The sequence below is a fragment of the Leptosomus discolor genome, chromosome 5 (assembly GCF_034619465.1).
Source record: "Leptosomus discolor isolate bLepDis1 chromosome 5, bLepDis1.hap2, whole genome shotgun sequence".
NCBI classification, from domain to species: Eukaryota; Metazoa; Chordata; class Aves; order Leptosomiformes; family Leptosomidae; genus Leptosomus; species Leptosomus discolor.
In genome coordinates this window covers 43,742,203-43,755,683 of record NC_141395.1, presented here as the reverse complement: position 1 = coordinate 43,755,683, position 13,481 = coordinate 43,742,203, and the positions used below count along the sequence as shown (strand labels likewise).

Here is a 13,481-nt window from a genome sequence, read left to right as displayed (position 1 = left end):
TTTGCAACTCACAATACAGTGATGCAGGCACACTTCAGCTGTTAACTTAGCAGTAATTTCACATGAGAACGTAAAACATTGTTATTAGTGAAAACTAGTTTCCTCTTAAGATACTAAAATATAATAAAAAGTCATATAAAAATCCGATGCAAAAGCACTGCCTGTTACTCCATTGCACAAGAGATCGCAAGTGCCTCCATCAGTATGGACCAACGGGGAAGGACACAGTAACCGGGGGCGTTCGCAGCACAGATTTCAGAAGCCTTCTCATCACTTTTTCATGTTTCTCTGGTGAGGTGGGCCTGGAGCTTGTCCTGAATTTAAATAAAACAAATGTATATTAGAAAATTGCTTGTATTATGAAGGGACGGGGTGTAGTTAGCAGCATATAATTTCCTCAATGTGCTTCGTATGAGCTATGCTGAAAGCGATTACCATTTTCACGAGCCACCTAGGAACAATACAAAAGAAGATTTGAAAGCTCACCCGCCTGCCAAAGCTAAACCCGCACCCACCGGGACCAGCAGCCCATCGCCGGCCTGCTGTGCGCACAGCAACGGGGCGGCTCAGCTCAACCCCACCACTCTCGCGGTGTCTCGATACACATTCTGCTGCTGGAGCAGGTCTTGTCACTGAGCAAACGTTTTAAAGTTCATTAGAAACTGGGAAATCATTTTGCTCGCAGCGCTGTTCTAAAAGTTGCAACATCCTTCTGTAATTCCCAACATCATCATTCTGGCAAGATGAAAATTGCAAAAACGACATGCGCTTTCCTCAAAATTGCTACTAATGGTGTCCCAGTTGAGGAATACTTATTCCACACTTAGCATAAAGCAATACACCTTTTTTCTGTGAAATGCTGTCGGGTTTCAGTTCTAAAATGTGTTTACCTACCTATATCTGCCATAAACAATTGTGGTATTTAGGAAAACAAAACAAACCCAAACCCACAAAGTCACAGTATTAAGGTTTCTAGGTCTCCTGCTGAGAACAATGTTGAAGTTCCCATATGGAAGTGTCACTGTAGCTGTTGACTTCAGTGGTACTAGCAAGATTAGGATTTGTAAGCAAAGTGAGCCTTTTTTGTTTGGGTTTTTTTTTCCAACTTTTTTTATTTTAATTCGATCAACTCAGAGCCAGAAAAACAGGCAATGCTTTAGACTCTTTCCCCCACAGGCGTTGTCCAGCTATACCAGCTCTTGTGAATGCTGACAAAGCCAGGATTCCTCTCTTCCTAGAGAAACACGGAATTTTAAAGTTTAATTTTTCAAAGTTAACACTAAAAATGTGTTAGGAATGCAACATGTAATCATTAAAAAATTTGCCTCAGAAGTTAAACTTAAGAATCGTTATTTTCCCAAAAGCAGTAAAAAGTCAGGAGTCGCAATTAAGAATGCCTTTTACAAATGGCGGGGAAACTGAACCAGAACGGCACAGCACCTCTACAACGTAGATTAAATATTCAGACCTGGTACCGCTGAGAAGCCAGCATGGTAGATGCGATTCAAATGAGCATCTGCAATAACTGCAGGGCCAAGAGTCGCTATTTAACGCTGAGATTAGTGACTGAACCCCCACCCCTCGTCTCACAAAAACCACCGCAGAGATGATCTGCTGACGAGAAAGACTGGAGGAGCGGCCAGCAGTAAGAGCACTGCTGACTGGCAGAGATTTGCTGGATATAGTAAAATATTTTTCTCATCTCGGGACAACCAATATAAAGGCATACGTTGTTGGTCAAAGACTGAAGGACAATTACAGGAGGCAAGTCTGCCTGGAAAACAGCAGTTGACAACAGTTATGCTTAGTCAAAGAAATACTTAAGATGGATTTCTAGGGATGAGTGGCTGGAAAGCTGCCTGGCAGAAAAGGACCTGGGGGTGCTCGTCAACAACCCGCTGAACGTGAGCCGGCAGTGTGTCCAGATGGCCAAAAATCCTGGCCTGTATTAGAACAGTGTGGCCAGCAGGAGTAGGGAAGTGACTGTGCCCCTGTACTTGGCACTGGTGAGACCGCACCTTGAGTACTGTGTCCAGTTTTGGGCACCACAGTGTAGGAAAGACGTTGAGGTTCTGGAACGTGTCCAGAGAAGGGCAATGAAGCTGGTGAAGGGTCTGGAAAACAGGTTTTATGAGGAGCGCCTGAGGGAACTTGGGTTTTTTAGTCTGGAGAAGAAGAGGCTGAGGGGAGACCTTATTGCCCTCCACAGCTGCCTGAAAGGAGTTTGTAGGTGAGGTGGGGGTTGGTCTCTTCTCCCAAGTAACAAGTGATAGGACAAGAGGAAATGCTTCAAGTTGTGCCAGGAGAGGTTTAGAGTGGACATTAGGAAAAGTTTCTTTACCAAAAGAGTGGTCAAACACTGGAACAGGCTGCCCAGGGAAGTGGTGAAGTCACCATCCCTGGAGGTGTTCAATAAATGTGTAGATGTGGCACTTCGGGACATGGTTTGGTGGGCATGGTGGTGTTAGGTCAACGGTTGGACTTGATGATCTCAGAGGTCTATTCCAACCTAATGACTCTATGATACTATGTTATGTACAATGTGTGAAGGAATCCACATGGCCCTTATAGTGCCATAGCCAAGTATCTACCTGGTCATCGTTTCAGCTTTTAGCTGAAATTATTGGGAGCCAAGGGTGGTGGTTGGTGGAAGGAAGTAATCGGTGCTTGCTTAGAGATCAAGGACCATAGTGACCCAAAAGTAGCATGACAAAGTAAACTGATTGCGGGGATAAGCAGCCAGGAATAACATGTGGAAGGAACCAGCAATAGCAGATGAAAGGGATAAAATCTGGATGAAAACATCCGTGGCATTATCTGACCTGGTGGCCCGTATTAGCTCAGACCAGGGAACTAGCAACATAAACCCGGACGGGTGAAGCGGGCTTTGGGGAAGGTGCTCCAAAGACCCTGGAGAACAGCTGTCAGCAGGCTCCTCAGGAGCTTCCCCACAGGAGACAGTGCTGGAGCTTTGTGCTTCTCCCTGGGCCTGGACTGAAGCTCTGCGGTATACCCTGATGTGGAGCATGGCCATCATGATCCCATCACTGTCAGTGATTTGAGCTAACACGGGTGCCCTCCCCCGTGGTGGGACCAGCGTGCAGGAGCGTGACTTCCCCTGGTGCAGCCACGGCACGGGCTGCGTGTGCAGGCTCTGTGTGCATACAGGTGAGTAGTGCAAATATGACATTGCTGTTCAATTTATGTTGCTGCCCTGCAGTGGGGAGGGCAGGCAGCAGGAGGCTGCCCCTGCAACACGCAGGTTAGACGTATAAACAAGGAACAAGTTATCGTCATATTTGGTCCAGCACAAGTGACACTGCAGCCAGAGATCCAGCTCTGTTTTCACAATCCAGAGATATAATACACTGGAGAAGGCTTAGACACAAGTCTCAAAAGTGACAAAACACTGGAAAACACATCTAATCTTATCTTGACAGGAGATGATTTGAGGATGATGCGATGACAGTTTGTAAGCTCTCCCTTGTGACAAGGAATTTCTGTGATATAGCTAAGATGTAACAAGAGTGAGTAACTAGAAGATGAAATAAATTCCGTCTAGAAATTAGGTGGAAGTTTTTTAAAGAGCAAAGGTAAGTGCTACTACAATCTTTGTGTGCTCTTTGATCAATCTTAGAACTAGATGGCTGTTTCTACCAGCTTCTAAATTTTTTTTTAATCTGCTGTGGAGTGTAAGGAAGCGATAAATGAAGGAAGTATTATAGGTTGTGCTGCAGAGAAAGCCCTGTTCAGCTATTACAATGGTTCTCTTTGACTTTAAAGCAAATTAACTCTATACACAACTTCAATTCAACTGCAACACTTGCTTATTTAGATAATGGCATGAAGAGGGAATCACATGAAATTACTCAGCCTTATCTCTGAAGAATTTCATAAAGAACTTATTTTGAGAAATGCCACACTTGGACTAATTTTAGTTATAATTCACAAAAAGGTTTCATTTCAGAGACTTACTTCCCCCCCAATAATTATGATGATTCATTAAAATTATGCTCTTTACATGCTTGAAGTGTTATAGGCAATATGTAGGAAGAACCTTGCAAAAAGCAGCCCAGACTGCTGGCAGCTGTGAGGGGTACCAAGGTGAGTCTTACCTGGTTGCACACCCCCTAGTCTTTGCTGGATAACCTCTAAGCGATGGATATATTCCGTTAGTGATCGTTCAGGATCCTGACTAGGCACAAGTGACTTTTCCGAAGCTGAACTTGTGGATGGATACAATCTTAAAAGGAAAACAAATTATTTTCTTCTTCTCATGCTATACTCTCAAGTAAAAACAATAAAGTTACATTCATATAGGCAGTAATTCAGTGCAAAGCAACTAGAACAACTAAAAACCACCACCACCAAAAAATTACGTATAAAACAAGATAGACTGGGCAGCTTTGTATACAGGGGAGTCAAACGAAAGGACGTTTTGATAAAAGCCGGACTATCTACGTATCTCTCTCTACTGATACATAAAGTCCCTGAGGTAAGAAAGCTGCAGCCAGAGGCAAGTCCCAATGGCTAAGTGAGGAAAGACCCACTTCTGCAGAGAAGGACTGAAGAAGAGCATGTTGCATCCAGGCATGTACTCTCCTGTTCAGCAAGCAAAATGCTGTCTTGCAGGGCAAGGCTGAAAAAGGAGACCCTTTGGATCGTACACTGCGTTTCCTTTGTGGACAATAACAACAAAGTTCAAATACAGACATACCCATTGGAGGGGATGCTGTGCAAACACCCTCCTAGTTGGAGTTAGGATTTACTCCTTCCCCCTGCACCTTTTGATTAGTAGAAGGTAGTTCCTACCCATCCCTTCCTCCTGCAAAGCTTTGCCAGAAAACAAAAGCAGCAACGGGCATCAGTTAACCTATCTCGGATCCATGTTAGACTTCAGCTGCCACCAGCCCAGTCGCAGTGGGTATCAGTCTGGGCCTACTATTATTGATACCCTTGTTCCATACAGTACAGATGGCTTTCCTTGATAGGTAAGCTGCTACCTACTGTTTCTGGACGTCAGACCCAGACACGTGCCATGACAGAGGAACAGGGTGGGGTAGAATTCAAGTCTTTTGGGGAATGCATGCAGGTCTCCAATTCTCCAAAATGTTTTGCTAAATTCTATATGAACCAAAACACTACCTGTACCTCGTGATAAGCCCTGTCCTGTCCCCCGTATCAGTCATCAACGTTAAAAACCTAAAATAATTTGGAGCATCTGCTGTCTTTGCATACCTCTAAATCACCACAGCTACTTCTTTTTTTTTTTTTTTTCTTTAGGAAGAAAGTTCTTGACTGCTGGTTGAAGTTTCTAACATAGCAAGGAGGTTAAGAAACAAACAACATGTCCCAAGCTGGTGGGACAGAACAGCTACCTTCCACATCAGCTCCTACAAATCCTTACGTTAAGGAGGAAGCCACATACCAGGAGTGGCTTGGGAGAGAAGACACTGCACCCAGTAACGGACTATGCAATGCCTGAGGTTACTCTGGGTCCCAGGAGAGTCTGGGAGCAGAAAGGCCATTTTGACTGAAGGTCACCTTCCTCCAACTCAAGCGCAGAGCTTGCAGCTCAGACATTGTCTTAGCAGCACTGTGCAGACAACAAGTCGCTGGGGTTGTATTTCTGTGCAGAACTGGTCAGAATTCATGAAAAACTACCACAGCACACACCCCACAAGTTCTCCACCTCCCATTCTGTGCGTGTGTGCATAGTCCAAAGGCAGACAGTGCTAATGCAATGCTGTCAGACGGTAGGGAAGCCGCTTCCACAGAATGCTCAGAAATTAATCTCCAACTTGGACAGCAAAGGCAATAAGAATTACCCCTCAAAGGCAGCTAACAGACACAGCCATTGTAAATACTGTAGCCTGTCCTAATTAAATTGGGGAACACCACTAGGAATGCTTTCAGTCCACGAATGTCCAATATGCTTAAAGCAAATGAGAGGGCTTCTCCTCCTGTAGCATCTTGAAAGAAAGAAAACATTTACCAGATCTAAGAAAACAAATTCCTTTCCTTGTTCAAGCACCTCCTCCAATGGGTTACGTTTTTATGGAAGACTATCCATTGCGGTGATTAAACAGCAGCAGAGATTGCAGACTGACCTGTTGTGTAAGCAGTAAGAGGATCTGGGGGAGTGGCTCAAAAAGCTTGCAGGGCTGGTTCTGCTGCACAGCCCCATGTCCCTGGTCGGGGGAGAGCTGTCGTGAACAGCTCGGGGCTGCTGCTCCTTCAGAATTTCCGTTCTAGCACTGGAGGCTGTGTTAAATACAAAAGAGTTAAAAAACGTGCTCTGGGAACCATTCAAAACAGGCTATCATAAACGTCACCAACAAAACCCTCAAGAACTGCAGCATAGTACAATCGTGTTTGGTTTGACATGCAGCTAACATACGCTTTTTACAGCTAACTGCTTTTTTGGTTTGTTTTTTGTTTGTTTGTTTGAACCAGATTTAACAGAAGTTTGACATTTTCCAGTCGAACAACTGCTTCCTGCAAACAGAGAACTTGCGCTGTTTTCTTTCTGCAGGCTTGCTTTTTCAGCAGCTGTTGCTGTGTCCACATAGGAAATGTTCCAATGGCCGATTTGAGCAAAGTAATTTTCCCAAGAAATTTTAGTTCATGTTTGCTCTAACTACATGTTACTGTCAACTCACACCAACTTTAGAGACAGCCGAGGAAGGAAGAGATTTTTTTGTTTGGTTTGGTGAAGGTTTGGGGAGGTGTGTGTGTAGGGTGTGTTGTTTTGTTTTCATTAAAAAAGAAAACCCCCTTCAGATAAGTCCTTTAAATTAGAAAAAGAAATCAAATATTTCTTAAGGAGGCTGCCAAGATGCTATTTTGTAGTGAGGTAGAAAGTTCAGCATGCATTTCAGGATACAAGTTTCATAGGAACCACACCACAGTGGTTTTATGTAGGAAGATGTTTAGGCTTTTTTAAAATAAGCATTTCCAGCAGCTTAGAACAGTGATGATTATGTAGTACCAGGTAATGAAAATATGCCACTGTTTCATCAGAACTTTGTTTGGTGTTGAAGAGCCACAAGTAATGGAATATTACACAAAACGGGACAGTTCCACAATATTGGGTACTGCATTAGGATGGATGTTTGAATTCTTACCAACACATCCATAAGTAACTCAAAGGAGCACACTTGTGATGCACAAAAGTCCTCACTGATCTGCATCAGACCATCTGTCCACCCACTTCAGTTTGTCACCCGTGACAGCACTTAATAAACTCCTGAGAAAATAGTTACAGGAGATCTGCCACCAGATTAAGTCTCCTCTGAGACTCTAGAACCACTTAAAAACCCTTTTTCACCTCTGGTAACACTAGCAAGTACATCACTTCTAAGACTGTACCCATGTTATCACTATTGCAACAGTATTAGTAACTCAAGGCATTAATTTCCATTACTGGTAGCTTCAAACTGTACCAAACATAATTCTCTGATGAGTTTTATGAACACAGGACTCAGTTTCACAGCTTGAGCAGCTGCAATAAAAGGATAAGAGGAGCTCGCTGTGTTGTAAATTATGAATTCTGAAAGTTTTCAATTGTTATTTCTTACAATGCCCTTTTAAACTCACCATCATTGTGTTCAGGAAACAGATAAACACATTTGTACTAACGAACAGATTTTGCCACTTCTGCAGGTATTTGTTTGGTTTTGTTTTTAAATGAAACACATCACTAAAGAGAAATTATGATTAAAGCAACGTCCTTGTCCAGAACGCTTACCTGTATTACCTCCTATGCTGTGAGAAATTGTTTCCCCCTGTGCGCTCTTCCTGCTAAATTTGTTCCACTTCTTCACCAAAAATTTTAACCTTAGTAACAAATAAATTTTTACAGTCATTAGGAACAAGCAAAAATACTGAATTTTAATATTAAACTCTTTGTTGGCATGAAGCGTTTTAAACAACACAAGTAACGCTCCTTGCAGGAGTAGAGGAAGAATTCTGCAACTTCAGTCTTTAGAATGAAGGCTTAGCCCATTTTAGTCTGCTACGATCCTCTGACTGTCAGCAAGGTTTGCTCATTCTGGCACTGCCCCTCTGCTCTGCCCCTAATCTCCAGAGTCCTGTGGCTGCTCCTCCTGCCTCAGAGGAGCAATTTGGAGGTCACTGTTCCTATGTCTTTTGATATTGCTACCCTGATAGCATCTGCTTGTAAGAGAACAGCCTAAAGACAACCTGTGCCATCTCTTGAAAGTCTTAAACTTCTAGTAACCATTTTTACTAGACAAGGAAAATGCTCAGAAGTAACCATCTATTCCATTTAAAACTATTTTTTTCATTAAATGGACTCAAAAGCCATTATGAGATGACATATTGTCCCACGTACAGCTAACAAAATCCATCTGAATGTAAGTGACATTGGGTATGACAGAATCATACCCAATGAAACACAGGCTACTGGATTCAGGGGAGAAAAACCATCACTGATGAGATGATCACATTCTGATACAAGAGAGACTACCAAGTGAGTCCAAATAGATAAGGGTCAGACCCGAAGGACATCAGTTTGTAATGGCTGTGCGCTGATTCCCAAATACACTGCAGCTGGGTGTCTCTCAAGACAGAAGCAGGTTTTTAGAAATTTTTAGTTTAGTATGCATCCAACGTAGCGCTGACTCTGAAATAGTGGTTTGGCCAAACTTACAGCTAACGGATCATGTTTGAACTAGTTTTGGAGATAGCTTTTGCTTAGGATAAACCATAGGAACCATCAATTTTTTAAATTTCCAAGAAAACACCATGTATGAGAGCCAGCAAGTGTTTTGGCTTTACCTTGATACTGCGATGATTGCCCTGACTGCACATCTGAACTTGGTAAAAGGACGGGATCGTGATGCAGAAAGCTGCAGGTGTGCAGGTGAGGGGTAGATTCCCATACGTGCTATCAGAGAGAGGGTCGCTTGCTCACAGTCCTGAAATCCACCAAGCAGCAGCAGAAGGTATTTCTTCTGATAAACTAGAGCCTTTCTAAAGCTCTCTGCTCTAAGATACTTCCTATATAATCTCTGCAACTGTAGAAAGAAAAAAAGAAAAAAATACAGTAAGTGGCCATTTGACTTGATTACAATCAAATGTGTCAGAGGAATAAAAAGTATTTAAGTTTAGGGGGGGAAAAAAATGTAAAACTAATGGATGTTCGATATTTTCATGTTTAGACAAGAATCTGAATCTCCCTCTCATTTAAGAGTAGAAAGGGATTCCAAAGAGTTAGATTACTTTTGGTGCAAGTTCCTGTCTAACACCAAGAAAGTTAGAAAGGAACTTCCTGATGAGGGACACACGGGGAAAGTCTTCCTAATTTGATACGCACTTTATAAAACTGTTCATCTATAAAATCACCTTTTAAAATAGCAACTGAACAGGATTATAGCAATAAGTAAAAGTTAAATGCTGTAATCTGACAGATAGTTATATCCCCAGAAATTCAAGCTGTACACTTCCTGGCTCCTCCGCCACAGAAGTTTTATCACATTTATTTAAAAAAAAATAGAATTACTGAATTATCTGTTCTACATATGACACTAATCCCTTAGGCAACACCCAAGAACAACACTACCAAGGACTGAACTCTCCAGAGGTTTTTATCCTCTCAACTTGGTAACAGTTCTCACACAGCCAATCTGTACACAGGCAAGACAGTGAAAGCAAAGCAAGTGCCAAAGGTTTAAAAGACACATTAACGGCCATGGCACCGCTCACTCACCACGCTCCAGCCAGCCCACCTGCGGCCATCACGGTCACTTTACCTTCGGACTGGAAGTTTCTACCATTGGTTTGTTTTCAATTTCAAGAGTCTCTTTAGCCAGTTCGGATTCAGCCTGTTTCAGTGCACTCTGCAAAATGTTTCTCTCTTGCTGCCAAGCGTTTCTTACCAGTTCTCGAACAGAGTCAGCATCACTCGTAGATCTGATCTACAAAAGAAACCCAAAGGAAGTGAGCCATGATGGCTTCACACATTACTTCCACAGCCAAACACCTCAAACTGAATAACTACCTAACTCGATGGACAAACTAAAACATAAACATAACTAGCTTGAAAAGTCAGGGATGGCATTCAGGTGTTAAACAGTAGGACGGGAAACTCAAATACACAAGCAGCCCTTCTTAAGAAGTATCAAATTAATTGTTAATCCATCTACCCCTTCTCTACAGATCTGTCTGATCGCTTTACAGGAATCCCATTCCCTTTAATAAGAGAGAGTGGCCCAAGCATTTGGAAACATCATCTGGCTTTCTCCCACATCCACATGCAGCGCAGAAACTGTGAAGAAAGATGTCTGTATACATGCATGCCCAAAAGCATGTTGTGAAGCATCTACGGAAATAAATTCTGAAAAACCACATTCAGTTCTGAGAAATTCAGTTTTGTGCTAAGTCATGTCTTGTAGGAATGAGACCCACAACTCCAGGTCCTTTTTTTTGTCGAAGTTCTTCTGTCATAACCCTCTTTGTGTCAATCATGAATTTAATTGCCAGCAGTTACATCAGTGCGTGATGCAACAGACCACAGAGGAACCAAAGATATTTTTTGAGGCAGTTAATGTTTTATCCCTTGAAATCAAATCTGTACCTTAGAGGAGCCAGTACACACAACTGACCCCAATTTCTCCTGAGAACATATTTTAGTACAACCTTATTAGCAGCTTGAACTTCTTCAGGAGTAATTTCTTACCAATACCTTAATACATTAACATGTGCCATTTACATTTTTCTTCAATGAAGAGTGCAACCTGTCAAGTAAAAAATCTTATATAATAAACCTTAATAAACCACAGCCATCTGAGCTGTCTGCAATATATACAGCAACAAATGGGGATTCCAGTGCTTCCATACCTCCATGACACATAATCCACCTCCCTCCCTTTTGACTTTGCAACTTCTTCAAAATTTCAGAAAGCAAAGGCTCTCCACTTCTCAGCATATTGAAAACAAGTTCAAAAAAATGCTTCAAGACTCCAACGCTACCTTCAGTAGAGTTTTGACATTAGGTATTTATTTCTGTCCAAGTTAAACTCTTGGCTTGTACTTATTATTTAATTCACAGATGTTCTATACAATTTCAGGTTCTGACACGGAACTAAAGCATGCATGTCCCTACATACAGCTTGCACTGGCATGGCAGTTGTGCCATATCACACACAGAGATGGGACAGAAGAGCATTTTGAGAACAAGGGCAGAGGTAAGGACCTCAGATACAAAACACACATCAGATAAGTATGATTAAACATTGTTCAATCATGGGAAGCAAAACCCATCTGTATCATACTGACGTGGAGGGAAGCTGCTTTATATTGGCCTCCCCAGCAAGCATCCCAGTAAGGACTATGGACCCACCATCTGAGGCATTTTACAGACCTACAAAAGCTCAGTTTGAAGGCAGTAACAGATACTTGTGATATCTGAGGAGTTCTACATGATCCATGTACCCACTTCATTACTACTGCACCAGGTGGCATTTGATGGACCAGCTGACTCGATATTCATTTTGGCACAGATTTTTCATGTTGGCATTTTGCCAGTTCCCCATCTAATAGTCCCCCAATTTATCATAACTCAAGGAGGTAACAGCAGCAAATTCCTTTTGTGTCCTGAGCAACAGGTTCAGTACCTTAAAGCAAGGAGAAATGCAGGGAGGAAGAGTGAAACAAGGTGATTCTGGGCAAAAAAAAAATTAAAAAAATAATCAAAGCCTGAAAAGAGGGCAGAGAAGAGGGACCGTTTGTGCCCACAGAAGAAAGGACACTAACGTAGAGGTTTTGCTCTCTAAGCTATAGAAAGGCTTTAGAGTGCTCCACTAAACTATCTTTTTGCGAAACAAAACTGAAGGTGGAAATTTGAGCCCCTTTATCTTAGTGTGGTGATAGTCCCTGGAGGAAGCAATCGCAAAGTCTGGTCCAAAAGAGAAGGGAATGCCGTCCTGCATGGCATTCACTGGCTTCCTGTCACGAGGCATGCTAATCAACGGCCAGGAGAGCCTGGCAAACCTAGAAGTTGTGAAAAGTGTTTGCAACAGTTTCTAATGCGGCAGACCTCGTGGCAGCAGAGGAAAAATAAACAACCCAAACTATTTCTTCTTTTCCAGTAGGGTAATAACTTGGAGGGAGCTGAACCAGAAAAACAGCTCAGCTCTGAAGGGAGTTCTGCTAAGTCAGACTGAAATAGAGCTGTAAGGTTGTCTGGGTCCCCTCCACAGGCTCTCCGAGCATTTTGCCACAGCAGAGGGCTCTAAAGTGTTGTGAGAGGAAGGCTTAGCCAAAACAACTCCATGAACACCTGCTTGGGAAGAGGTTACATCCCCCACCTCAAGGCTGGAGATGATCCATTTGACAGCCACCTAACTGGCTGCACAGGAAGAGAATATTCATTGTATTTCATACGCAGTTTCACATGGGGAGAGCTTGCACTATGCCAAGCCTGCTTGTCACACAGCAGAGTACCATTACAGAGCACGTGAGACCACAGAAGTTACAACAGCCTCTTCATGTACCAGACGTACTCTGCCTCAAAGGTGTGTTTTCTGGGGATCTACTATCAAGCAGGTGAGAAAACAGACAGAGGCTGAATTGAACAAGAGACAAGACTGTTAGTTAGGCTTAAATCCCAACACTTTGGCTGAAATGCCATTGAAGATCTCTTTCTCTATTACAAGAGAAAGACATAAATGATAGGGCAAAGTTAGCTGGTGAATGAGATGGAATCTAAATGCTGTGGTTTTATGATGTATTTTGTATCAATAGACCTGAGCTCACTCTGATAATCCATAGGTTTGTATGAAATATTTGCAATACTGCAAATGTCAGTCAAAACACCCGTCCTGAGATGACAAACCACTACTGCGCTTTTTGAAAATCACTTGACAACTTGCTGAAAAACAACTCTCTCTGGCTGCATACAGAAGCAGCAGCAACACATCCCAGGGTCTCATATCTTTGGACATGTTACCTATCTAGGAAAAAAATGCCATCAGAAGCAGACTGCAAAAAAAAGCAACAAAAAAGCAAGAGTCTGATACTAAAATATGTTAATATCACAAGTACAGTGTGAGCACAAGGGTAAATCTGTTTTCCATCCCCAAGGCAAAACACAATTTTCCTCAGAATGTTTTATCAAAAAAGGAAGGGAAGGGTGAAGAAATCAACCAATCAATCAACTTAGATGTGTACTGCAACCCAAAGCCTACAGAACAACTTACTGATCATCAACAAATACATGCTGTTTTCCTTACCTGAGATGCAGGAGGAGATGATAAATCTGATTTTAGTCCCTTTAACATCTGCAGTAAAGAGGCTACAGCTTCATCATTTGATGCAGACCAATCGTTAACTGTTCTGTTAAACAGAAATACTTCTTCAGTAGTAGTGATGTGAACATACATTCCTTTTCCCCACTGAAGGACCTTTAAGTTTTGAGGCTGTACTTATACACTATTCATCACACAAAATACTATGAA

The 13,481-nt window shown here is 42.3% G+C and overlaps 1 protein-coding gene across 2 annotated transcripts in view; it reads right to left on the bottom strand.

Annotated features, from left to right (window-relative positions):
• Positions 1-225: 225 nt before the first annotated feature.
• The window catches only part of PCNT (pericentrin), a 100,959-nt gene continuing 87,703 nt past the window's right edge, over positions 226-13,481 (bottom strand). Inside the window, exons 47-54 of one of the 2 annotated variants that reach the window (XM_086466222.1) lie at positions 13,257-13,359; positions 11,458-11,460; positions 9,777-9,941; positions 8,803-9,041; positions 7,751-7,839; positions 6,111-6,264; positions 4,116-4,243; positions 226-314 (exon numbers count right to left, since the gene is read on the bottom strand). In XM_086466222.1, the coding sequence (XP_086322348.1) occupies positions 271-314; positions 4,116-4,243; positions 6,111-6,264; positions 7,751-7,839; positions 8,803-9,041; positions 9,777-9,941; positions 11,458-11,460; positions 13,257-13,359 (925 nt within the window). In that variant the 3' untranslated portion in view covers positions 226-270. The remainder of the gene's footprint in view (positions 315-4,115; positions 4,244-6,110; positions 6,265-7,750; positions 7,840-8,802; positions 9,042-9,776; positions 9,942-11,457; positions 11,461-13,256; positions 13,360-13,481) is intronic. The other variant, XM_086466221.1, reaches the window with a different exon arrangement.